Source organism: Equus caballus, chromosome 14 (genome assembly GCF_041296265.1).
Source record: "Equus caballus isolate H_3958 breed thoroughbred chromosome 14, TB-T2T, whole genome shotgun sequence".
Taxonomy (NCBI): Eukaryota; Metazoa; Chordata; class Mammalia; order Perissodactyla; family Equidae; genus Equus; species Equus caballus.
In genome coordinates this window covers 108,579,235-108,606,553 of record NC_091697.1, presented here as the reverse complement: position 1 = coordinate 108,606,553, position 27,319 = coordinate 108,579,235, and the positions used below count along the sequence as shown (strand labels likewise).

The 27,319-nt window shown below is 41.8% G+C and overlaps 1 protein-coding gene across 1 annotated transcript; it reads left to right on the top strand.

Moving 5' to 3' along the window:
* The first annotated feature begins 569 nt into the window (after positions 1 to 569).
* On the top strand, positions 570 to 21,962 carry GCSAML (germinal center associated signaling and motility like). Its single transcript, NM_001433648.1, has 5 exons — positions 570 to 655; positions 12,569 to 12,619; positions 15,740 to 15,789; positions 20,272 to 20,300; positions 21,227 to 21,962. The coding sequence occupies exons 1-5, from the start codon at positions 627 to 629 to the stop codon at positions 21,506 to 21,508; spliced, it is 441 nt and encodes a 146-aa protein (NP_001420577.1). The 5' UTR covers positions 570 to 626; the 3' UTR covers positions 21,509 to 21,962.
* Positions 21,963 to 27,319: the final 5,357 nt, after the last annotated feature.

Here is a 27,319-nt window from a genome sequence, read left to right as displayed (position 1 = left end):
CCGCCCCTGCGCTGACGCCGCTGTCCCTCTGTCGTCCTGCGCCGCTGCTCCTTCTTTCCCGTCTTGTTTCTGAGGCCTCGGACCTGCGAGGAAGCACATTTACATTTGACGTCGGTTTTACAACCAGAGGAACAAATAATCATTTCATTTCCAACCTTGCGTTTTCTTTTTCTCACAATAGGCTTCCTCTTTGCGTGTTTGGAAGAGGACAAAATATTGGGAGTCTTGAAATCCCAGGCTTCCGGGGAATGGGAGAAGCCCTGCCGTCTGGTCCTGCAATCCGGGGATTTCCTTGGAAGCCAAGTGGACCTGAGAGTTCGATTTACTCTCTCACGTTGCAGCCTGATTTTTCCCCGCAGTATGCACGCACACGCATGCACACGCACATACACACATGTGCACACGCAGGCGCACACACACAGCTTTCTTCCCCTCCCACTCAGAAGGGTTCCTGCCGTCTCTACCGCGCCCGGCCCCTCGCAGCTTGTGGTTGGCGACACACAGGCCAGAGGTCAGATGCAACTCAGATGCAGTGTCCTGCCTCCTTCCTGCCCCTCGTTGCTCTGGTCAGGACTGCCCGGCGTGGGGGAAACTCAGGAGCGGAGAAACCGAGTCACAGAGAGAGGATGGGAAATTGTCTCCCGAGAGAACTCAGGTGCGTCCTGGTGCTGGGCACTGCCCTTCTTGGGAGAAAGGGGACAGGGAGCAGGGGCTGGGCGTGTGCGTTTGTGTTGGGGGGTCGGGAGGGTGACGATTGTGAATTAGGAAGGTTGAACCTGCTGACCGCATCCTCTAAGGACTCACGGCGACCCCCACGTCACGCCTTCTCTTGCCTTACTTTGGAACCATGTTAGGTTGCCAGATTTAGAAAATAGACAGAATGCCAAATCAGATTTGAATTTCAGATAAACAAATGCTTTTTTTTGAGTACAAGTTTGCCCCATGCAATATTTAGTGCATTATACAAAAAAAATTCGTCATTTATCTGAAATTCAAATGTAACCGTGCATCCTGGATTTTATCCACAACCATCATGTGTGGCCACTGGAGTCTGTCTGAGTCTCCCTTCCCTCCTCTGGGTACAGGGCTGACCTCTCCATCCATCAGCTTCATGGGGTTGGTGTGAGAATAAGCAGGTCCCTGACAATCATGCATGTAAAATAATGTACTCAAGTGTTTTTTATTTAAGCGGTGCCTTTTCTCGGTGATTTTTATCCTTATCCTCTTCAAGTGTTTTTGAAGTTGTAGGACAGATATAAACAACAGGCATTTTCATCTCACATCTTGCTTAATCTTAAAGGATTGTCTCTATAGCCCCCCACTCCCCCATCTGCCCTCCCCAACTGCTTCCAGACGGCCTATTATATCATATTATATTATCTTATATTATATTATATATTATATTACTAGATTTTTAAAGTTGAGACATAGTTGACACGTAGCATTGTGTGAGTTTAAGGTGTACAAGGTGTTGACTTGACACATTGATACGTTGCAAGGTGATTACCACTGTGGCATTAGCTACGTCCTGCATCACATTACATGATCATCATTTCTTTTCTGCGGTGGGAAAAATTAAGATCTAGCTTTTAGCAACTTTGGAGTTTATACTACAGTATTGTTGACTGTAAACACTATGCTGTGCATTCGCTCTCCAGGACTTATTTATCTACTAGGTGCAAGTGTGTAACCTTAAACAAATCTGTCCTGTACCCACACCTCCTGGTAACCAGCATTTACTCTCTGTTTGGCTTTTTCAGACTCCACATATAAGTGAGATTATACAGGACTTGTCTTTCTCTGTCTGACTTATCTCACTCAGCATAATGAGTTCAAGGTCCATCCATGCTGTTGCAAATGGCAGGATGCCCTTCTTTCTCATGGCTGAATAATACTCCATGGTGTGTATGTATGTGTCTATATACAATATCTATTGTTTCCATATCTTGGCTGTTGTGAATAATGCTGCAATGAACATGGGAGTGCAGGCATCTCTGTGAGATCCTGATTTTGATTCTTTGGAATAAATACCCAGAAGTGGGATTTCTGGGTCAGATGATTGCTCTGTTTTTAATTTTTTGAGGAACTCTCATCCTCTTTTCCATAGTGCCTGCGCCTTATGCATTCCTACCAACAGTGCGCAAAGTTCCAATTTCTCCACACCCTCCTCAACATTTCTTATCATTTATTATTTTGGTAACAGCCATCCTAAAAGGTGTTAGATAATATTTCACTGTGATTTTGACTTCATTTCCCTGATGATTAGTGATGCTGAGCATCTTTTCATGTACCTGCTGGGCATTTGTATGTCTTCTTTGGAGATGGAGAGAAAATGACACCATTGTACCCAAAGAGTTGAATTTAAACATGTGCCCTGATGAGAAATGTTTTCATCTCCTTAAGGTTAATTAATATTAATGGAAAGTCTATATGAAACAGCACTCTTGGCCTCAAGAACAAAATTAAACAGAGAAGAGACTGCAGAGGATGCTGACTTTAGAAATGCACAAGGCTTTTCAAGAAACACTAGTGTGTAGCTTTAAAAAAAATTAGATGTATTGCTGAGGAAGGATAAGAGCTTGTCAAGCTCACTTTTGCTATCAAGTGATGAAACCACAGTGTAATTTCTTTCTTTTTTTAGGCTGTGCAATGTGATGATTTAATGTATGTAAACATTGTGAAATGAGGACCAGGGTATACTTTCCGATGTCAAGTCATCGCCACTCCCCCACAATCTCCTCTTCTTCAGATAGGGCAAACGTTTATGTGCTCTGGGAGGAAGCACAAACAATGTGCTGTAGAAACAAGAGGAAGGAGGGGATGGAATTCTGATTTGCAACGGCTGGAAGGAAGGGCATTCTGAGGGGCTGCTGTTTGGATGGCGCTGCACACGTTAGGCAGGCTTACCAAGGTCTGAAAAGACTTCCACACTGAAGGGACGACATGTGAACTGTAAGAGTTTGAAGCGAGCGGTGGCTCAGGAATGACTCTTAGTTGTCAGTAACTGGGGCATATTGTTCAAGGACAGAGCCAATGGGAGACGTTGAGAATGCGGTTTGGCACTGGTGATGGGGACTCTTCAAAGGCAGAGAGGAAGTGGTACAGCGTGGACATTGATGAGCTGGAGAAAGAAGTAGGTGGCTTATGTGTTAGGGAGAAATGTCCGTCCTCGGTGGGTAAGGAGGAATGACAGGGAAAAATGGACAAAAAGTTAAGAAACTCTTAAAATTTACCTAAAAGGGGTGGTGCAGAGCTAAAATTCAGCACGAAAAAAACCAAAGTGAAAAAGAGGTTTAGTGAAAGTAAAGGCATTTCCAGTGGTTCCTCTTGGTGTTTGTCAGTCATTTAGATCACAGATGTGGTGTGAGAGAAGGCTAAAATCATTCCCCCAGATGAGAGAAAGCTAAAATCATTCCCCGAGATGAAGTTTCAGTTTACTCCTGGCCTCTCCTGGGGACCTGCCCATCATTAGAGAATCTGGGAATATGCCCGACATGTCTGGAGACGGAGGAGACACAGAAGCTGGGAGAGAAGCGATGGACCTTAGGCAGGTAGTCCTGGGAATTCCTGACTTCCTCCTGCAGCTGTCAAACAAATCCCCATCAAATCTACCAGCTGGAGGAAACAGAAATGATAAGAAACAGAAACTCAACCCAACCGTGAGTCACTTTCCTTTCTCTGTAATAACAGGTTTCGCTCTCTCCAGACCCATCCATTACCCCATGACTCTGTGGGCTCATTCATCCCACAGAAGAGCCACGAGACTTGGACTAGAGGCTTTCCAGGTTTTATCCTTAGTCACGCAGGTCCACTGGTGTTGACGGGAAAGGGAAACAACATTTGTCAAGCACCTGAAGGGTGCCTAGCACGTTGCACAGTTGGGCTTAATCCTCACAGTGACGCTATGAAGGAGGCATTCTTATCCTCAGTTTCATGAGTTTCGGAATTTAGGTTACAAGGGCTTCAGTCTCACAGTAGAAGAGGTGATTTAGGTCACTAGTCATGAACCAGCGAGACTCCGAATCCCACAGGCCTCCTCTGCTCATGCAAGAGAGGCCTTTCCTAGGGTTCCTTCCACGGGGAGGATGAGCCGTACTATGCCCAGGGTCTGTTGGAACACGGAGGGACAAAGCCTGCTGGTGTTTCTCAGAGGGGATGAGGAGACGCGGTGCAGCCTTCTGCCTCTTGCTCACCTCACCTATAGGTTCAACATTAAATGGACAGCAGGGAACGCTTCCTTCTTCTGGAAGCTCAGCTGGCACACACATGACACCTAGCATACGTGAATTCTCTCCATGTATCCATCAGCTTATCCATCTGCAGTGTGTGCACACGCTCACCATACAAATAAGCCCGAATCAACTAAAAATAATGGGACAATTTCTTAATACTGGCACAGAAACTTCTAAATTTATATTTCTTAAACATCTCAAATATCTTGTCATCTCTATATGACGCAGGCTTTCAAAACTGATCCTTTAAAGGAAGATTCAATAATAGAAAATTTATATTGCCCCCGGTGGAATTCGACTCAGCCCAAATTCCCACAGGCAACATGGATTTAGAACTTCTTTTTCGGAGAAACCTTCATAATTGAACCTCCATAATTGTCCGTAGGGAAGCCATCCAGTCCTGCTCTGGGGCAAAGTAACCAAAGTAAAAGCCTGGATGTTCCCCAGAGGATAAAGTTCTCGTGTGCCTCTGTCTTCAGAAAGAAAGAGAGATCTTAAACCAAATAAAGAAAAGGAAAATGGGCCTGAAGAAGAAGTTCACTCACCATCTTGTCGCTCTGCCATCACTTTGAAGATTGTGCTCAGGGCCACATGCTGGGGCAGGACCAGGGACAAGAGCGTCGGAGGGGTTGTCCCGGAGTCAGGCGGGTGAACGGAGTCAGATGGCGTGTAGACCATCAGGTAGCCTCCTCCACTTTATGACCTAATGATGAGGCCAGAGGGGGCCTTGAGGACCGTCAGGGACGCTTTCTGCCTTACAAGACACGGAAAGAAAGGATGGGTTAGAAGTTTTCAAAATAAGCTACTTTTTTGTGTCCGTTGAAAAACATTTTGCATTGCTATTTTGATCCAATTTCTAATAAAGTTGTGAGTGTTTTAAAAGTGGAGAGAGGAACAAGAAAATCACCATTAAGAGGGGACTTGAGGGATGGTGCAGAGTGCACAGCCAGCAGGGGAGGGTCTGAGCTGGACCGCTGTGTTGAGAGTCCTGCACCTATTTTTAAATTTCAGACCTTTGAATTACTCATACTCGCCAGTTGGTTTGTTTATTGAGATATAATTGACATCTAACATTGTATAAGTTTAAAGTGTACAACATAATGATTTGAAATGTGTATCTATTGTGAAATGGTCACCACAATAAGTCTAGCTAACATCCATCACCTCACATAGTTACGATTTTTTTTCCTTGTGAAAACATTTAAGATCTACTTTCTTAGCAACTTTCAAATATGCAACACAGTATTGATAACGACAGTCGGCGTGCTGTGCATCACACCCCCAGGACTTATTTAGCTTATAACTGAATGTTCATACTTTGACCACTTTCGTCCATTTCTCTTCCCCCCGCCCACCCCTAGAAACCACAGTCTGACCTCTGGTTCTACAATTTTGTTTCTTTAGACTCCACCTATGAGAGAGATCCTGCAGTGTTTGTCCTTCTCTGTCTGACTTATTCCATTTAGCACGATGCCCTCAAGGTCCACCCATACTCCCCAGTTCTTAACTTACAGTCGGGCTTGACCTGTGCAAGACCATTCTCATCCATTTTATTTTCCCTTCCTCCCCTCTTCTTAGTCTTTTCCCTCCTCCCCTCAGGACCAATTTAGCATATTTCACCTGGAGCCTTGGTGTGTGTGGGTCTTTGGGTTTGAAATGTTAACAGGCACAAACGATAATATGATGTCAACTGAGTCTATTTTCTGCTTTCCTTACTCATCAATATCTTTGAGATTTATAGTTGTTACAGTAAATGCATCTGCTTTGTAGCTTCTTCTGCATATTTGCTCATTATCTGCGCTCACTTCAGAGCAGTCATCCATTGCCACCCTCCCCTCAGCTCTGCAGTGGATGTCCTGAACACGCCCTGGGCCCCTTTGGAAGGGGGTGCCCTGGGATAGACCCCATTTCTTTTCCAGGAGGCTGCACCCTCCGCTCCCACTCTCTGGAGGGCTTCTGAATCCTCACAAGGTTCCTACATTTGGCAATATAGTGTTTCCTAATTTTGCCGTGTATTTGAATGTCAATTAGGATCCCATCGTTATTTTCATTTTCATTTCTCTGGTTGCTGGTGATTTTGTGGATCTATTCATATGCTTGTTAGGCACTGAATGTTTTAAATGTTTACTATTCAAATAATTCAAATTTGCTCATTTTTTTTTCTGTCTGGTTTCTTGCATTCTTATTGATTAGCAAGCACCCTTTGAATATTATAGACCTACCCCTTGAGTGTTAGCCATCTTAAAGAAAAAAATGGTCAATGACACTTGTTAGAGAAGGGGATGCAGACTTTATTCAGGACCACCATGATAGGTATAAGGATCTCTGCAGTGGGATTCTACAGTGGGGGTGAGAGGTTGGGCTCAGCTCCAAATACAGCATGGGAAGTGGGAGCAGTTGGGGGTCAGTGGAAGGAAAATTACTAAGAGGAAACCTCAAGGGTCAGAGAAGATTCTGGCTAAAATGACCTAATAAGATTCTTGCTGAAGTCAGGCCAGGGTGATAAGACATCACCTGAGGGGCGGTGGAGGATGAGGAACCCAGTCAGATATTGAAGGTGATCAGACATTGAGGTTGGGAGTTCTGGTTAAACTGTCTCCTTAGAAAAACCATGTCTTCCTCCTGTGGGTCTCCTTTACTCCCACACCGCTACCCCAGTCACAACACTTCTGACACCAGATGTGTGGAGGGTTTCTCCCCACACCAAGCAATTCTGCAGCTCCAGCTGGGTGTCCTACAGTTCAACTCGATTCTGACACCGTCCTCCTGGAGACAGCGTCAGACCCCACAGGTTAAGGGCTCAGTCGCACAAGACTGCTCCCACCCCTCCTTCAGACGCCAATCACAAGTCCCGGTTGTTACCTGTGCTTCTGACCAATTGGCTCTAAATCTGAGGTTCCCACAACCCCATCCTCAGGTTCGATTAATTTGCTAGAGCAGCTCACAGAACTCAGAGAAACACTTACTTACGTTTGCCAGCTTCTTCAAGGATATGATAAGGACACAGATGAACAGCCAGATGAAGAGATGCACAGGGCGAGGTCTGGGAGGGTCCCGAGCACAGGAGCTTCTGTCCCAGTGGAGTTGGGGTGCGACACCCTCCAGCACGAATATGTTCACCTGCGTGGCAGCTGTGACTCCTCTCCTCCCGGGATTTTGTGGAGGCTTCCTCACGCAGGCATGCTCGATTGTTAACTCCATTTCCAGCCCCTCTCCCGTCTCTGGAGGATGGGGGGTGGGGCTGAAAATTCTAAACTTCTAATCAAGGCCTGGTCTTTCTTGTGACCAACCCCCATCCAGGAGCCACCCAGGAGCCCACCAGAGTCTCCTCATTAGAACAAAAGACGCTCCTAATGCTCTTATCACTTGGGAATTGACAAGGGTTTTAGGAACTCTGTGCCAGAAACAGGGAGGAAGACCAAATATATATTTCTTATTATAAATCACAATATCACACTGTCTCAGCAGGATTCTTGCAAAAACTGAACTTTACAAAGAAGTGCACTGAGGGGCCTAGGAGAAGGTTCATGAGCCTGACTAAAGTCTGCCCAAGCAAAGAATATTCATCAGCCGTTGCAAATAGCTGTTCTCACCAGGCATCTATGTACTTGATTCATTTTTATTGACCAGAAATCCTAAATGTTGATGTAATCAAATTTGTCAAGCTTTTGCCTCATGGTTTGTGCTTTTAGGTCTTTTAAAATAATTAAATTTCCTTTAATTCATTTCTACATTAAAGTAAAATTTGCATATAGTAAGGTGAGCAAATTTTAATAATAACACTTGTTGACGAACGTGTGTACCCAGGTAACTAGCCTCCCGATCGTGATATGTAACTCTTCCATCATCCCTGCAGGTTCCCACATGTCCCTTCTCAATCACCTCCACTGTCCTGATTTCTAGCTCCCTGTTTGTCTTTTTGTAAATGGACCCAGACAACATGTACTCTTCTGTGTCTGTCTTTCACTCAACACTAAGGTTGGAGAGGTTGATCCACATTGTTGCTTGTACTAATCATTCGTTCTTCGTTTATTGCTGAACATCCCAGAGTCTGTGTTTGTGCAAATACACAAGTCTGATTACACGTGCTTCCATTGATGGCATTTGAGTGGCTTCCAGGTTTTGGTTATTATGAATAAAGCTACTATAAATATTCACATACAAATGTTTTTGTGGATATGTGTTTTCTTTTCTCTTGGGTAATTTCCTAAGACAGGAATGGCTGGGTTCCTCTTTTGGGTCTTTATGAAGAAGTTTTTCCCCACTCTTAGATGACAAAGCCATTATTCTGAATTTCCTTCGATGGCCTCCTTATTTAGGTCTCTAACCCCTATCAGTATACAGCATAAAGGAGGAATTTTTCTGTTTCTTTTCTCTTTCTCTCCAAATAGTGAGTCAGATTTTTGCAACTTTATCTGTTAAAAGATCCATTCTTTTCTCACTGAATTGTGGTTCCTTCTTTATTATGTATCAAGTTTCTACATATAGATGGATCTGTTTCTTTATGTTGGTCTATTTCTTATATTCCTTTACTAGCAGCATACTGTTTTTATTATTGTGACTTTGTAGTATGACTTGATGTCTGGTGTGATGTCATTCTCTATGACATCAGAGAGGTTTGCCACAGGAAATATAAGTCGTGGCAGATTTTTTTTTTCAGTACAGTGGGTTTCAATATAGAGAATTGTGCGCTTACAAAATCATTGGAATGGCTGAAGTTGTGGGTTTGAGGCTGGGCCTCTTGTAAAGACACCTCCACGTTACAGAATTGACCCAGGGGAGCTCCTCCTGCCCAGGAGTGATTCCACATTCGAGAATTCCCCACCAGTGCTGTCTGGGAGGCTGGAGAATGGACACTAGAACATTGGTACAGAAAAGGCTTCCTGTCTCTGAGCCTGACTGTCAGAGGAGGAGCCACGCAAGGCCTCTTGGCACTTCAGACGGCACCTAGTTTGCAGCCCAAATACTGGCTATGAATGAGTCTAAGCCGGGTAGTCATTGCTTTCCTCTCGGACCATAAAGAAGGTGGAATGGACATTGGTATTGCCTGTTAACAGTGTCCACCACACGCCTCTTTGTTCTTCATTTCAAAATCGATTTAGCTCTTTGAAGACTTTATCCTCCCATATTCATTTAAAACTGAATTTGTTGATTTTATCAAAAGTGTCAGCCTGAATTGTGATTGAGATAACACTGACTATATAGATTAATTTGTGGGCAAAATGCTATATTTATGCAGAAACACTATTCCAGCCAAAACAATTGTTTATACTGCATTTATCCAAATCTTCCTTAATGCATTTTGTAGAGCTTTAATTTTTGTTTTTCTTGCATTCTTTGCTGGGTTGATTTCTAGATGCCACTTTCAACAATAAATCTATGAAGTATGCTATTTTCTAGTCTGCTATTATTGGAATGCTACTGAATTTTGTAAGATCATTTTGTATCTAGCAGCCTTGCCGACTTTCTCATTTCTTTTAATGGTTTATTAATTCTCCTGGGTTTTCTACACAGTTAAAATCATTTATGAAGTTAAAGATTTTTCTCTCCTTTTTCATTTCTTACAACTCTTATTCCTTTTGTTTTATATCATTATTATGTTTAATAATATCAGTGGTCTTGGGCGTCCTTGTAACAGATCTTAGATTTAGTTTCCTTATGTTTTTGGTATGTTGCCTTTACAAAATAAGGAAGTTCCATCTTATAATAAGTTTTATGGAATTTTTATTGTTAATGGAGCTAGATATTATCAAATGCATTTTTTGAGACTATTGAGCTAACCTTGTATTTTTTATCTCAGACTTCTAAGGTGGTAAATTATGTTATAGATTTTGGGCAGATGACCCACCTTGAATTTCTGAGATTAAACCCACCTGATTGTCACGTGTATCATTTTTACTGCACTTTTAGATTTAATTAACTCATATTTTATTAAGGATTATTGCCTCTATTTTCTTGAGTGAATTGGGCCTGTGATTTTTTCTCCTATTTATTTAATTTTGGAATGAAGAGTATACTAATCTCATTAAGTGGATTTGACATCATTTTTTTATTTTTCCACTTTCTGGAACCTCTTGTAGAAGAGAGGATGTGTTTGTCACATGAAGTTTGGTGAAATGTTATGTGGAATTGTGTGGGCTAGAATTTCTTGAGGTGTGGGGGCTATTCAAGGGCCAATTTCTGCATTTTGTTTTTCCAAGATAGTATCCATTTCAAGTCATCATTTTTGTTTTGTATCATTGTGCATCGTGTGTTTTCTTTCTGTAGAACTTGTTCTGAAGTCTCCACTTTTGTTTTATTTTTGATCCCTGCTTTGTTACTTAATTGGTCTTCCAAACTTTTGCCCATCTTACTGGTACTACTTTTTTCTAATATTTGGTTCTCTATCACATTTGTTTCTGCCCATAGCTTTTCTTGTTTCCTCTCTCTTTTTCCAACTTCTGAGATAACTGCTTTGTCATTTCAATCATTTATGTTTTCTTATGAATATATGTTGGCAACCCATTTTCTTTACATTTCCCCTTATATCCTGCAAATAGTCTTGTATAGCTTTCACTATTGTTATAAGTGTTTTAAGGAGGTTCCTTTATGATTCCATTTTTAAAATAAAGATTACTTAGTATATTACTTACTGTCTATACATATGTGCATTTTTAGTTATCGTTTTATTGTTGATCTTTGATTTTATTGCTTTATGGAGAAATAGTGTGCACTTTGTTGATTTGGGGGTATTTTTTTAGATTTCCTTTTTGGAGTTATGATGTCTTAAATTAATGTCAAACATTTGGAAAGTTAAAAAAAAAAAAGGAAAATAAACAGAAAGCATGGAAAAATCACCCATGATCTTAATTCTTTGGCCAAGATACATCTTTAACCTCAATTGAATATTTATTATTTTAATGATAGAATATTAGTAGATTCATTAATTCAGTTAGCATATCTTTGTGCATCACCTACAACCTGACATCTGAATTCCGCTTGACTAAAAAAACAAACTTTTACTTTGTGTATGGCAGAATTTAGCATCCATGTGTGTTCAGTAATATGAATGATGTAGAATTCCACTTGGGTTCTTGTTAATGTTAAGGACTCTCTGCTCCTGTTTTTAACTTTAAAATGCAAACGTCCTCTTAGCAGGTAAGTCGGTGGATCACTAATAACCTCAGGGAGAATTATTTCAGCAGATTCTTTCTTCACTGACCAGTTTAGGAAAATGGAATCATGAGAAAACCAGACTCCAGGGAAACAGAAAAAGAAGACAAGACAGAGGACACTGGAATTAAATTTTGCCTGATTTACCGTCTGCACTATTAAGTAATCACAACACATGAAGTTGACCATTTGTGAATATCATCCAGAAATCGCTACATCAGAACTCATCCTATGCGAGAAAACGGCCCCTTCTTCTGCAAGTCGGACTTACTGTATTTAATAAATTCTATTCTTTGCTTGGAATTTGTATTTAATAAATTCTATTCATATGTCAATATCTGACAATGTTTCTTGAGCTTTTAAATACCAACACTGAGAACACGCCTTTTCTGAACACTGCTGGTAAGCGGGAGCAAGGCTCATACATCAAAACCTTTCCTGTGCAGTCCTACATAGAAGCCAGAGAAGAGACAAGAGGGGACGAAGACCATTCACAGAAATGCTGTGTTTGCTCAACTGGTCTGGTGGGAAGTCGGTTAACGGAGTCACCGGCGTGGGTGTGTGGCTAACTGTTGTGTGAGCCTCCACTCCGCTCCTTCCTCTGGCCTCAACTTCATCATTCAGTGCTAGCTTGACTCTCCTAAGGATGATGATGACTGATGGGAAAGTTCAAAGAGTGAGAGCACAACATACACTTCCCTGAATGTAGGTGAAGACCACAGCGCCCAGGGATGGCCAAACAGCAGGGCTGGGATAAGCTTGCCTGGCTCAGAGGGCCGAGATCGACAGTCCTGGGACTCCATGGGGCTGGCTCCCTGGAGAAGCTGCACCTCCCTGTTGTTGGGGTCTTTCTACCTTCTTGGCACCCGCCCACCTCTTCTGGAGACTCTGGAAATTTTCATGCCTGGTCATGACCAATTCCAGCCCTGGAACTTTCCTGATTCTTCAATACAACACTGAGGGAAACAAAGGCCAGACTATAGACATTTTGTCCCATCAGAAGCCTGGCCTCTATGGTTAATTTCTGAGTTGCATTCTGTATCTGTGACAGTCTGTCAATTCCAAAGGAGAGAGAAGTTTGGTAAAAGGAAGGCAGGCTTGGTTTCATGGTGTGGAAAAATACAGAGCGGGCAAGAACTTTCAGAGGGAGGTAACGGTCTCTTCTTTTCTGTGTTTCCATCTAGTTGCCTGAGAGACAATCAGAAGAAGGTCAGGAATAACGTGGGAAGGAGAGGGTAAGAATACGGCATATCAGAGCATTTTTCTCCGAGATTGACTTCCAGAACCTCTGTCCCATGAGGGTGAACATCATAGGCCTCTTAGAGCCACCGTGAGAGAGTTCTCTGGTGATTGCCTCCAAGACTTGGCAGAAGGTTAGATGGAGACCATATCTAAATAAGAGAGATGGGGTCTCAGCACACAAGTTTTGTTTCTTAATGGTCATAAAAGCAAATGCACAAACGCATAGCTGAAATAACGGAGGTTTGTTTTTGGTTGGCTATTGCAATGGCCATACTTCCAACCTACTCCTCACATTTATCCAGAATAATCTTTGGAAAGTGCAAGTCTAATCATGCCTTTCCCTTAGGACCCTTCAGTGGTTCTCCACTGCATCCAGAATAAAACCCGTACCCTTCACCGGGGCCTACAGTCCTACAAGGACTGACCCCTGCGGACCTCTGCAATTTCATTCCCCGCCCTCCGCCCTCACCCACTGTCCTCCAGGGGTTCTGCTCTCATTTCATGTTCTTCAGCCACCAAGCTCAGCCCCATCTTAGGGCCCTGCCCCATGCTGCTCTCTTGGTGCACAAGGTCCTCATCTTGTGTCCTGTGCTTGACAGCGCCTCTGCCTGGAGATGCTGGCTCTCACGCTCTCCCTGGCCACGCTCTGTAGGAACGTGGCTTCCACCCCCGTGGGTTCCTGTGCTGCCGCCTACTCAGATTTGCCTTGTCTTTCTTTCAACCTTTTAACTTTGTGTTTGCTACTTTAGCTTCCTGGAGTCCATCTCCCTCTGTGGACCGCGTGCTCTTCAGGGCAGTAACCACTGCCTGACTTGCTGTGCCTCTCTGCTGCCCAACCTTACAAGACGTTCAATGGAAAAAAGAAAAAAACAGTGGAAAAACAGCAGCTATCTGGACGCTGACATCTTGCCTGGTTTAGATTAACAGGAACATCTGTCTTGTTTGTTAATCGTGGGCTTCTCCTATCTCTGCTCTCAACGTCTTTCCTAATCATCTCATCTCAAGGTCTGGGTTTCTCTCTCTGACTCAGCCCCTTCTTCTCTTACAAAGTGTGAGTGGATGGATGGGCGTCAGGGGAAGGCTTGGCTTTGTTGGTGGTGTGAAATGGTGTTTGCAGGAATCAGCCACTCCCGAGGTTTCACCTAGCCTTTCTCTGCACACAGGGAAGATGGGACAGTGGGAGGCTGTGCCTTGCAGCTGGAGAGGAGACAGCAAGCACCTGGGGATGTTCTCCAGCGAAAGTTCCTCTCAGGCTGCCGTGAGTCCGTTCTGGACAGCGTCAGGCCATTGAAACAAGGCTTTTGCTTGATTGTGTGTAAAATGATGTTTCTCTCGTTCTTCACTGTTAAAGGAGCTGAAGTCTTAACGTTTTCAAATGCAAGCAAGTCTTTATGACAAACAGACAGTAACTAATGAAAAGGAATCAAATGTCTCTAGAGTTTCCCCATCCAGGTAAATTTTACGGGCAGGACTCATGGAGCTTGGTCAGCTCGGCAAGGGAGTGCCCAGCTGGCTGACTGTCCCAGTCAACTGCAGAAATATGTACGGGTCTTACGTGGGCCAGAGCTGAAGTCAGGGATTTTTCGTTTTGGGGGGTGTTTGGCTAATTTAACAGGATGATGCTCTTTGGATAAAGTTACATTCTCTACATCTTCCTGAGTCAATTCTGCTTATTTTCTTTCTACTGGAATATCACTCATTTAACCCATGACTTTAAATGTACTTACAAAAAGAACAGTATGAACTTTTCAAGTCATTTAACTTTAAATTTAGGTTTATGAGGTATGATTCAATAAAATTCATCCTTTTCAGGTAAACAGTTGATAAGTTTAGAAAAACATATACAGTCATGTAACCATCACTGCAGTCGAGATTCAGAATATCTGCACCCCACCCCCACCAATAACCCCTGGCAATTGGGGGTCTGATTGCTGCTTTGCTTTTTTCCAGGATGTCATAGTACTGTCGCTTTTATCTTTATTGAATTCTTGTTTCTGCTTTTCTTAGTTTTTAAAATCGTTGCTATTCTAATCTTTTTGCCTTCCATTTGTCTTGTTACTTTACTTTTTATTTTTTCTTGGATCTGAGTAGTTTTTCCCTTCAAGCATTGTTTTATATTTTTAATACTAAGTTTTAATTGATTGCATTAGTATCAGTATCTGTGTTATTTCTGCTTTGTGGATTTTATCAAAGTTCTTTGTCGTATATTATGTACCAACTTTCAAACAAGTTACTTATATTCTTTAAATTTTCATTTCTTCGTACAGAAAATAGTCTTAAAATTTGAAAATACTACAACTTTAGACTGTAACTAAAATGACATTTTAAAAATTAGTCTATTTGTTAGTATGATGCCTGGCTGGACCAGCTCTCAGCAAAGACAAGCCAGCACTGTCTTCATTGTGCCCCGTGTAACCCTATGGAGTTCATCTCTGTTTCTGTCCTCAGCAGCCCGCTCTATCATCTGTCCCTGTAAGTTTGTGGGTAGGATTTCGAGGATCTTCTCATTTACCTTGACAGATATCTACCCCTCATCAAGAACAGCAGAGAAATCAATTGACTTTCAATATGTCCTTTGAATCCCTCCCAGTCACTATATCGCACACGTGTTCTCCGTAGGTGTGAGAAGATCCAGGGTCTGAAGATCTAGTAACTCCTTCAGTTTCATCAAATACGGAGTTTTATTCTCCACGTTTCTTTCTTTTCCTAAATGTTTGTGGTGTTCCTGTTTTTCAGCTTTATTGAAGTATAATTGATCAATAAAATTGTAAGATATTAAAGTGTGCATGATATATATGTACACTGTGAAACCGAGTGTATGTGTGTACACCGAGTTAATTAACACACCCATCACCCCACATATTTACCCCTTTTTTGGTGAGAGCATTTAAACTCTACTTTCTTAGCCAATTTCAATTAAACAATACAGTGTTATCAACTATACTTCACGGTTTTTCAGAAAGGACTAGAGTACGAGGGGGTTTAGCTGTACTTAATACTGGAATTGTCCATCTAGCAATGACCATAGGTGAAGAGCAGTGAAACGTGTCTTTCAAGCACATTTTCACTTCAGAGAACTGGAGTGTCTCATGTGATTATCTCTTTCTTTGTAGGCAGGAAATGACTACATCGGAGGGAGAAAATCAAGATGGAGATAAGAAAAGTGAGTCATTGCTTCATAAGATTTTTCCTACTAGGGAAGTTGTCAAATTATACACCCAAACCAGCTGACACCTGGACTGGAAGGAGCCCTACTCGGAGTCCCTGAAGAGATGGCACAGTCCTTCGGTTTTTTTTTGACTCACAAACCCCATCTCATTTTCTTTCTATTGCACTAATATCTGTATATGATTTATTTCAACTGACACTCTGTTAATTTCTGTGGGAAGCAATTACCAAAATCCTACTGATTTTAATTCATATATTGGTGTTTTAAAATAGGGCCACTTTGAAGATTAGCTGGTGATCCGGGTATTTTTTTTGCTCAAGTGCGTGCTCTGTTTGACCTGGTGTCCAGATGTAGTGATCGTGCTGTTAACTCACAATGGACGATGATAATAACAGTGCTCAGTCCCTGGGAACAAGCATGTCCAAGGGAAACTAACTTTATCTTACTGCTGTTGTTTCCGCTGTCTTCTCACCTCACAGTCAAGCTTCTTGAAAGAACTGTGGAGCCTCGTTGTTTGAAAGTTTGCACGTCCCCGTCACCTCTCAGCTCATGGAGCTTCTAGTACCACCCTCCACTGAGCATGTGACACAGGCTATGAAATGCATGTATTCCAAGAGACATCGTCATGACCATGAATAGAATAACACTGACAAAAAGCATCACAGTGCTTCACATATGAAATTGTTCTATGTTCGTATATACGGTTGTACTAAACTATGGGATGAAATCTATTTCTAACAGTGGGTCATGTTCAAAGAAAGTTGAGTGCCTCTGCCCAAACGTAACTACTAGGACTCTAAAGCACAGTTCCCATCTTAATCTCAGTGCCCTCTCTCCAGCACTTAGGAGCAGTCTCAACCTCTCCCTCCTGAAATTCTTCCCTCCTCCATTCGTTTGGCCCCACGCTCAACTGTCTGGATGCTTGTCGCAGCCACGTCTCTACCATCTGACACCCCCCTTTCTCGGGTGTACCTAAATTGCCAGTCTCCTCAGTGACCCTGCCTTAGAATTTTTCTACCCTCTTGAAGAGTTTATGTGTGATTAATCTTATTTCTTCTTCAAATCTTTGGTAGAATTTTCTGGGGAAGCCATCTAGGGGAATTATATTTATTGTGAAGAACTTTTCATACATATGAATGCAAATGCTTCTGTAGTTACGGACCATTCACATTTTCTGTTTCATTTTGTCAGCTTTGCAAGTTACATTTCTTGTCAAGTTTGTCCTTTTCAATTAAAATTTCAAAGTCCTAAGCTTAAAACTATTCTTCATACCCTTGTGTGTATTTAACGTTTGTTGGATCTGTAGTGATGCCCTTATGCTCATTCTTAACATCGTGCTTGTGTGTGTGTGTGTGTAAGCAGGCATGCTTTCCAACTATTATTTGATTCATTAGTTTTACTAGAGTTCATTCATTTCCTTAATATTTTTATGGAACCAAATGTTGTATTTTATTAATCCTCTATCGCAGGAGAGTCTTTCTCTGGGCCCCCCTCTGATTGGTATACGGCTCACCCAGATTCTCAGAGACTGACCAAATGCTGTGCCACTTTTGCAGGAAGAGGAGATACAGCTGGTTTGGCTGGGGGCATCCTGAAATAACTCACACTACTAAACCCCAAGAAACTCCACTGAGGTGCGGGCCCCTTTGTTTTCCTTTGATGTGCTGTGTGTTTAGAGTCACCTGGGCTACCTGCTCCTTCCTGTTCACGAGGACATTCCAGCCTTATGTTCTCCATGGAGTACACCATTACCGTGTCCTGTGGATATATGAAACGATCAGTGTTCCCGCAAGGCAGATTTTGACAGACAGAAACTGATAAACCCTGAGATAGACCAGTGAAGCTGTGCTGGTATCCCTCCACGTGTGTTAGATGTCTGCGTTGTATTGCTTTAGTCAACCGAACAGACCCCATTTGCAGCAGTAAATGCAACTGAAGTTGCCATCTAATTAAGTTTGTGACAATGTCCGAGACCCTCCTTTACACAGGTCGAAAGGGGAAATTAAATGAGGCAGTGATCAAAATCACAACCTCTGCATCATCTCAATGTGCAGATCATTGATTTCCTGATTTCCTTGGGGAAGTTGTGTTGCTGTTAGTGAATTTGTTGTTTACTCTCCATTTGGACCACACCACCAGAGCAGGCCAGGAGAACCAATCTGATGGTGCCACTACTTGATCAACACATCTGTTTCACCCAGGTTTTCAAGTCATGATGAAATTCACAAGATGTATTTATGTACCCTTCAACGCATTGTGAAACAGACACGGGGGAAAACTTTTCTCACCCCAGTTGGTGGGCTAAGGTACATAAAAGATCTTTTCAGGGCAGTTTCCTTGGTCCTTTGATCAGCTCTTGAGCCGCAAACTTAAAGCCACGATGTATCATGTTTTCTGTTTCTGTGCTCCAGAAGCCATTAGATCAGGTCTTCGTTATATTGTATTCCTCATTCTTTCCAAAAGGGTCTGTTGGAGCCATCCTTTAGGCTGGCCTCCTCCACTCAAGTGACCACAGGGCAGCTCGAGGAGCTGGAAGAGGCAAAGAAATGGAGGCTCCCTTAGAGTTTCCAGAACAGAATGCAGCCCTGTCCACACCTTGACTTAGCCCAGGGAGACTCAGTTCAGAATTCTGATCTGCAGAACTGTCAGGCAATGAGTGCGTTGTTTTAAGCCCTCAGGTTTGTGACTGTTGGTTACAGCAGCAATAGGAGACTAGTACAACCTGAAACGCTACAGCCATTTCAGACGGCCCCTCCTGAGATCGGTTTCTGGGCGGCCACTCTAGTCAACAATTGGAAGTGCCCTCAGCTCTGTGAGCTGCAGTATCGAGCCCAGACTTTCTGGTAGGTGCACCAATATCTAGACATTCATTCAGGCCCATACCGTCCGTGGGCTTTCCTTCATAGTCTAGGACTCACAGAATCAACTCAGTAACAACCCCAAGTGGCTGAATTCACATTTTTGTTTGTTTGATTTTAGCAGATGGTGAACAAATATTGAATAAAAATAGATCAATAAAAAGGTCGACATACCCTTTCTGTTATCATCCACTCCATTTTGAGGGCACACTTGGGTCTGATTTTCATTTTCAGTCTGAATAGGTTGATGTGTTCTTGCTGAGGGACACTGCTTGGCTTTCCTTTGCACGATGACTTCCCCAGGCTTTCAGTCAAGGAAGGAAGCGCTTCACAATCCAGGACCCAAGGGAGCACCTCATCTGACAAGAGACAGACGGTTGGCGGTTGGGTTTCAGGTTAATTGTCGTCATCAGAAATTCATTCAGATATTCCTGTTCTGATTCTAAGCTCACATTCTTTTCCAATCAATGCACTAACTTCAAGTAAGAAGTCTTTGCAGGGTGTCAGTATTCAACTGACCTTTAGCATAGTGATGGCATGTTCCACATTTTTCATCTGAAACTAAATATGCTGATTCATAAACATTTTAACATCTTCAGCACCTCTAGCAGCAAGCACTTCACCCACTAGTCTTTTGTTTCTTCACGCGCTTCATACTGACACTTGCTTCTCCAGACTGCTATCTCTAAGCCTATAATTGAATTGTATTCAGGCTACATAATTCCCTCAGTTTATGGTTATGAAACAATATTAAAGTCGAAACATATTTGTTTAAGCAAATCATTACATATGACTACATTCATAAGGATATGTAATTATGCAGATATACATAGCATTTTCATATTTGAAATCAGTGCTTTGAACATAACTTTTTATTTGTAAAGAATGGTTGGCTATTACAAATTATTAGCATACTGTTGTTTTACAGAATCTGTTTAATTTATTCTAAGATTTTGCTAGGAATTACTTTCAAGCTTATTAGGTTATAGATTTCAGAATCAGTCAATGTTCCTCTTATAAACTGGGATTTTTGCTGTATTTAGTATTCTATGACCTCCCTAATTCTAGCTTGTTTATTAAAAATATTAGTAATGGATCTCAGATTACCATGTTTATAAATTGCTTCAGTATTCACAGATATAATCCACCTGAGTCTGTATGTGTGGATTTAACTGGAAATAGTTACTCTTGTCGTTTCAGTGCCTAGCTCAATAACAATGGTTCATTGTGAAGAATAACATGATTTTCCTGTGATACTTTTATAGTATTTATATCCTAAATTCATAGCTATAATCATTCTTTCTTCATACTTGCCATGCTCTGTTGTCACAGCGTGTTTGTGGACAAAATTTTATTACTCAATTCCAAAATCCAGTTTCATTTGGCAGCGTTGGTACCATTTACGGAGAAATACATGATCGACGCTGCGCCTGAGTGTGCGTTCTCCCTCAGTCTTGTCATAGAGGCTCGAGACCCCCGACAGTGACGGGAGATAACACCAGAGTCTGGATGGTGGGCCTCTGCACTCTTGTCCCGCATTCTGCCCTTCCGCCTTCCCCACCCCCACCTGTGATGGTCAAAACTCTTAGGTTGCTTTCCTTTCCTTTTTATCCTCCAGGTAAAGAAGCTCCATCCACTTCTGATCAGGTAATAAAAAAATTATTACATTCTTCTGATAAATGTCAAGATGCAGATGACTTCATCTAAGCGTAGCCGTAGATCTTCCTTTGCTTGAGATTTCTGAGTGGATTTACCAAAGTCTTTCTTATTTTAATATCCTCGGAAATTTTAATGAAGAAAGGGAAAGATTTTTTAAAATTTTAAATCTTTTAACTGATTTAGGTGATTGGCAAGTTCTTATTGTTGTCCCAGTACTACTGAAGTCTACCATTTTAATTTTCAAAACTATTATAACAAAATAAGTGAAATCAAATAAATTTACTCTTATAATCTGAACACCATAAAACATTAGTTCTTTTTTAGCTTTCCACATTCCCTTCCAATCATTAAGTCCAGGAATTAGCATTTATATTTATAAACATGCTGGATATCAATAAATATATGAAAAAATATTTATTCCTTTTATTGCTACATCACAAGCATTTTATCAATTTAATTAGTATGTGGCATCTTAATGTTTTAATTTTTCTTTCACAGTCTACACAGTTGAAAATGTATTTAAACTCTAACTTTTATTAGTTGTATTTTATCTTATGAAAATTTATTGTTATGTAACTTGACTAATTACTTATTGAGGTCTGATTGTTGCACATATTGTGTCTCGGTATGTGTGACCTGAGGCACAGAACTGCTTGCCTCTGGATGTTCAGAAGGATGATGGTGTCCTTCCTTCCTCTTTTATTGTTTGAGGTAAAGTGGAAGCAGAATGAGAAGTAGCTTGGAGCACAGTATGTGTTGCTAAAATGAGGTCTCTAAGACATCAGGGATGAAAAAGTGCTTTGGATGCCTGAGGGGTGTGATGGCCGTCAGACAAGAGAGGAGTAGGGGGCACTGGGTTCAGATCTGAGGGATGATCCTGCACCCTTGTCTTGTCTTTCTTTTGTGCTGGGCAGGGCAACGAGACTAGCTGTGGTTCTGAAGAAGTGTCTTACTCCGTCATTAACCACAGGAGGCCGTCTCTGAGCTCCAACGACGATGGTTATGAGAACGTTGATCCCACCACAGAGAGAGTCAGACCCCTGAGAGAAGGGTCAGAAACAGAATACACCCTTCTCAGGCTGACATGCCTTACCAGGCCTTCCTCCTGCACCCCCGAGAATGATTACGAAGTCGTGCTTCCTCGCCAGCACCCTCATACCTCATCTTCTTCCAGCAACAGACACGACACAGAATAGCTGCCTCCGGGGGAGTCTTTCTCTCCCAGCATTCACAAAACATTCATTTCTGGCCAGAGTTTAGAAATAATATCCTTCTACTATATTGCCTTGGGAAACTCTGAAACGTGGTGTCTCTGTGGTATCAGTTGAAATAGTGACAAAGTATTCTACATCATTTTGTTTGTAAAATTTGAGGACATGGAGATGGTGTGGAAAGCTTCCTAGGACAATAAGCATCCAGAGATATGTAACCTAGACTATCCAGTTCCAATCCTGCTCTCCAAATTTCAAACGCCAGCATCCCCACTCCTAATTGTCTATTTCATTGTCAAGGTGTAAGCTACTCAATAAAGATGAATGGATAAAGAAGTTGTGGTGGATATATATACACACACACACAATGGAATATTACTCAGCTATTTAAAAAAAGAATGAAATCTTTCCATTTGCAGCAACATGGATGGACTTAAGGGCCTTCTGCTAAGTGAAAAAAGTCAAAGACAAATACGGTATGATCTCACTTATATGTGGAATCTAAAAAAAAAAAATGAACTCATAGATTCGGAGAACAGACTGGTGGTTGCCAGAGGAGGGGGTGGGGAGTGGCAGAAATGCATGACAGGATCAAAATCTACAAACTTCCAGTTGTAAAATCAATAAGTCGAGGAGATGTAACGCGTTGCCTGGTGACTATAGTTAATGATACTGCATTGCATATTTGAAAGTTGGTAAGATAGTAAATCTTAAAACTTCTCATCACAAGAAAAAGAAATTTTTGTAAATACGTAAGGTGACGGAAAAAAAGCCAACCCAGGGCTCCCAGTGTGTGCACAAGCTCCTTTCTGGGAGTTACCAGCAGTTGGAGTGAGGCGGGGGCAGAGCACAGAGACAGTGCTCCCCTCAGGTCTCTGGAGAGGATTACGGCGGCCATTGGCTGTGTGGTTAATCAGAAGTCTGCCCCTCCGGCCACAGCTGTGAGATCCTTGTGACCTGGAGGAGGCCAGGGTAGAGCCTGGAAACAGTGTCTCTGCTGTCTTTGGAGAACATTTCACTTGGCCCCTAGATCTGTGTGAGTGTTGAAAGTTGGGGTGCCTGATGTGAGGTTCAACCCTTCACTCCTCACTGGGAAGCTGGGCGTTGTGAGTTCCCTTTCGATTGTGGGTTACTGCACCAGGGGTGGGGCTTATGGTGAGGTTGTGGCTCAGCCTCTCCCACCATTTAGACGTGGAGTTTGCTCATTCAGCTGATGTGTAGGAGGGGCTCAGCTCATTTCCGGATTTCTGTGAGAGGGAATTGTTCCGTATGTAGCTGTAGATTCAGTGTGTCTGGGAGGAGGTGTGTGCAGGGCCCTGCTGGGTCACCATCGTGCACTGGAGCTCTTGTGCCTTCAACTCTTGGTGGACAGCTGGCTTTTGCAGTTTTTGATGCTTTTAAACAATGCTGCTATGTGCGTGTCTGGCGTATTCTTGTGCGTATCCACCCAGTTTCCTCTAGGGATCCTAGAGGCGGGATTGCTGGGCAGCAGTACATGGAGATGTTCAGTTCCACTAGAAAAGCCTGCATGATCCCTCCACGGACATTCCGAGCTCCCAGCGTCGTTGTTTCAGAGTTTTTGATGCTGCACATGCTTGTCTACCCTTCACATCATCAGCGTTTTACATTTTGTCAAGTCTTATAGATAGATGTGCAATGGTAGACGTAATTGTTTTAATCTATGTTTCCCTCAAAAACCTTTATTGACTTATTTTGTGAAGCACATAGTCAGTCATTTGGCCCATCTGTCCCATTGGGTTTTATGTTTTTATTGATTTCCAAGATGTGTTTATGTATGCTGGATACGAGTCCTTTGTTATTTATATGTTGTAAATATCTTCTCTAGTCAAATAGCTTCTCTTTAACTTTTTTAAATGAATTTCTTAATTGTCCTCTTATTAAATTTCTCAGTCTCTTACTTAGTTTAGTACTTTTTGTGTCTTGCTTAAGAACAAATAAAATATAATGATAAATTCCAATATTCCTTTCTATTCTCTTCATTGTTTTTCCTCTTAAATTTATACCTGTAATCCACTGGGTGTTTATGTGTAATGTTGAGATAGTAGTGCAATTTCATTTTTTATTATGGTAAAATATACCTAACAAATGTTTTATTGTTATAAAATATACATAACATAAAGATGGCACTTTCTGTTCTTTTGGTTTTTTTGTTTTTTGCTGAGGAAGATTCGCCCTGAGCTAACATCTATTGTCAATCTTCCTCCCTTTTTTTTTTTTTGTGAAGAGGATTAACCCTGAGCTAACATCTGCCACCAATCCTCCTCTTTTTGCTGAGGAAGATTGGCCCTGAGCTAATATCCATGCCCATCTTCCTCTACTTTATATGTGGGATGCCTGCCACAGTGTGGCTTGACAAGCAGTGCAAAGGTCCGCACTTGGGATCTGAACTGGTGAACCCTGGGCTGCCAAAGCGGAACGTGCTAACTTAACCACTGGCCCCAAAGATGGCACGTTTCTAAGTTTACAGTTCAGTGGCACTAAATATAATCACAGTGTTGTGCAACCATCACCTCTCTCCATTTCTAGACTTCTCCATCATCCCAAACAGAAACCCTTTAGCAATTTTATTTTTATTTGGGCAGCTAATTGGTCTAGGACTACTTACTAAAAAGGCATCTCGGGGGCTGGCCCCGCGGTAAAGTGGTTAAGTTTGCACACTCCACTTCGGTGTCCTGGGTTTGCGGGTTCAGATCCTGGGCGTTGACCTACACGACTCGTCAGCCATGTTGGGGCAGTAGCCCACATATTGAGGAAGATGGGCACAGATGTTAGCTCAGGGCTAATCTTCCTCCAGTAAAAAATGAGGAAGATTGCCAACAGATATTAGCTTAGGGATAGTCTTCCTCAGCAAAACAACAACAACAAAAAAATAAAGACATCTCTTTCCCTTCCTGACCTGCCCAGCCCACTGATGATAAATCATGGATGCATGTTCTTGTCTCTGGGCTTTTTCTTCCCTCTTTTGACCTATTTACCTCTCTGTGCCTGGATACCACATACTCTTAATCACTATTTTAGAAGGTCTTGATAAATGGAACAATGAAGTCCTCCAATTTTTTTTGTCTTTTCCACCCAACATTCCAAGTTTTTTTACTTTTTCCATCCCACTGAGTTTCCATATAAATTTAAGAATTAGCTTATCATGTGTCAACAAAGCTTATTGTATTTTATGTTATTATACTGAATCTATAATTGGTTCTTCTCCTTTTGCTCTGTGCTTCTTGATTAAAATTTTAAAATGTCTTAACTGTCATAATGGAAAGTGGGTGAGAGAGATTCATGCTCTCAATCTGTCGTGTGTATCTTCAGTCCTATTTATTTCTCCATAACACTGTGCATACACTTCCTTTTTAAAAAAAACAATGATAAGAGAACAGCTGTCCCCACCACCCAGTTTAACATAACAGAATATCACCACTGGCTTCTCAACCTCCTGATGCAATATCATCTCTCTTTCTTTCCCAAAAAGTTAAGCGTAGATTTTCCATCAAAATAAGGAAAAACTAAATAATATTTCCACTTTACTTCAAATTCCTAATGAGATTATTTTCTCTAGGATGAAATCAAACGGCACGCTGCAGTGTGGAGCCTCTACGACACCGCGGCTGGCCCGCTAGCCGTCAACCTCCCCCTCCCCACTCTCTCACGCCCTCGCTAGGTTCCAGTCTTGAAAAACTACTTGCAAACACCTCTTATGCTTTTTGGTTTCTGAGATTTTTGTTCATTCTCTTCCTGTTTCCTGAATAGTTTCTTTGCATTTTTTTCTCACGTTTTGGCTAATTTCTACTTCTTTTTCAATGAACACCTCTTTTTCAAAAAAGCTCTTTTGTCCTTTCAAAGTCTAAATCCTTGTTCTCTTCCCTTACGTGGTGACAAGATACTAGACACTGAGTTGGCTTTACACAATGTATCAATCTGTCTTCTATTATCATGTGACCTACAGGAGGGCAAGTTCATTGCTATGTCTCTATTTTCTTGAACAGTGGCTAGAAGAAGATAAATACTTAAGAAACGACTATGAAATGAAACTCTGTTTACTAATACCTGGATAAGATTTACTTATTTAATACTTGATTTAATTCAGTAGGTATTATTCCAGAGGAGTAAAAAAGATTAGTAAGACATGATCCTTGCCTTCAATATCATAGAGTACATAATATTATTGTTTTATATAAATTTGCATAAAAATATTTCAAATGTGAAGTAAATTTTGGTGGAAACAATGTAAGCACGGATGGAAGGTTAAAATAAATATGCCAATTAAAAACATTGATTGCACAACTGCAATGTGTCAGACACTCAACTAAGTGCTGGAGATACCACCACCACAAAGTTCAGAATCCAGGGTAACACTCAGGCATTAAAAAATAGAGTATGTAATGTTCTAATTGTTTTTAGATGCCAGAAAGTGAAAAGGGCATCATCAAAAAAGATTTGTTTCAGATTGGCAGTATGGAAAAAGTGCCTAAGGAAAGAAGTATGAACATAGGTAGACTGTGAGAAGAACATCTCTGTGTCAGGGAAGGGCAGTTTAAAATGCCTCACTATAGGAAGTCAATTGAAATGTGAGAAATGTAAAAGAAAACAAAACAAAATGCCAGCAAAGCTGGAGCAAATAGAGCTGAGGAAGCAAGCTGGGACAAATCATTCTGGACCCTTTAACTGGTGTGAAGAACTTTGGGATTTGTTAGAATCTAACGAGAAACTATTAAGAGGATTTAAATGAAGGGCTGACATGGAAGGATGAGTGCATGGATGGATGGATGGAGGAATGGATGGACGGATGGATGGACGGATGGATGGATGGTGCATGGATGGAGGGATGGATGGAGGGATGGATGAATGGATACACGGATGAATGGATGAGTGCATGGATGGATGGACGGACAGATGGATGGATGGATGGATGGGTGCATGGATGGAGGGATGGATGGAGGGATGGATGAATGGATACACGGATGAATGGATGAGTGCATGGATGGATGGACGGACGGATGGATGGGTGCATGGAAGACTGTCCAATGTGCTCAATAAAGTCTTAAGTGCTTCCAGGAATACTATTGAAATTTCCTAGGCTATAAAAAAATGCTCCAAATGACAAAAATTAAGACTTCAGGGCTTACAATGCATTACTCTCCTTGGTCACCTTGTGTTTTGTAAGTATCCCTGGTGGGGCATGATATCCCAGAGGACCAACCCATGACCTCTAGAGTATGCAAACATCCACGCCCCAGGGAAATTGATAACTTCCTTATAAATTGTGTGTCTTTTCTGGACATCAAGGGGGGAGGAACATCTTCGCCTTCTCCAGGTAAAGGAGGTAAAGGTTGTGCTCCTCCAGATAGGAGTTGTTCTAAAGATAGCATGTTTTCTTTAGTTGCCAATATTTCCTCACAATTTAGACATCATCTGGGAGGATAGCACCTAAATATGTTTCTTAGAATTCTTCTGCTTGAACTACCATGCTGGCCAAAGGGAAATGTTCATGTTTTTAGAATTGGGTAAAGTGAGGGAGTTCATTCAATTACTACCAAATTCTGATCCTGAGTTTAGTACTTTAGAGACAGCTTTCTAAAGAACTTGCAGAATCTTCATTTGTAACGACTTAAACCTGAACCTTTTCTGTCACCAAAGTCCTTTATTTTTCATCATGCTTTATAGACTTCCATCAACGCAGGAGTGACAATAATTGCACATGTGTCTAAGCACAATAAATATCACTTCAGTAGTGTCCTGGTGGCAGGACACTAGTTATAAGTCCATTTCAATGACATA

Coding starts and splice junctions, on each gene's coding strand:
- GCSAML (NM_001433648.1), top strand. CDS start 627: ATGGGAAATTGTCTCCCGAGAGAACTCAG. Junction 12,620..15,739: donor AATAACGTGGGAAGGAGAGG/GTAAGAATACGG, acceptor CTTTCTTTGTAG/GCAGGAAATGACTACATCGG. Junction 15,790..20,271: donor TCAAGATGGAGATAAGAAAA/GTGAGTCATTGC, acceptor TTTATCCTCCAG/GTAAAGAAGCTCCATCCACT.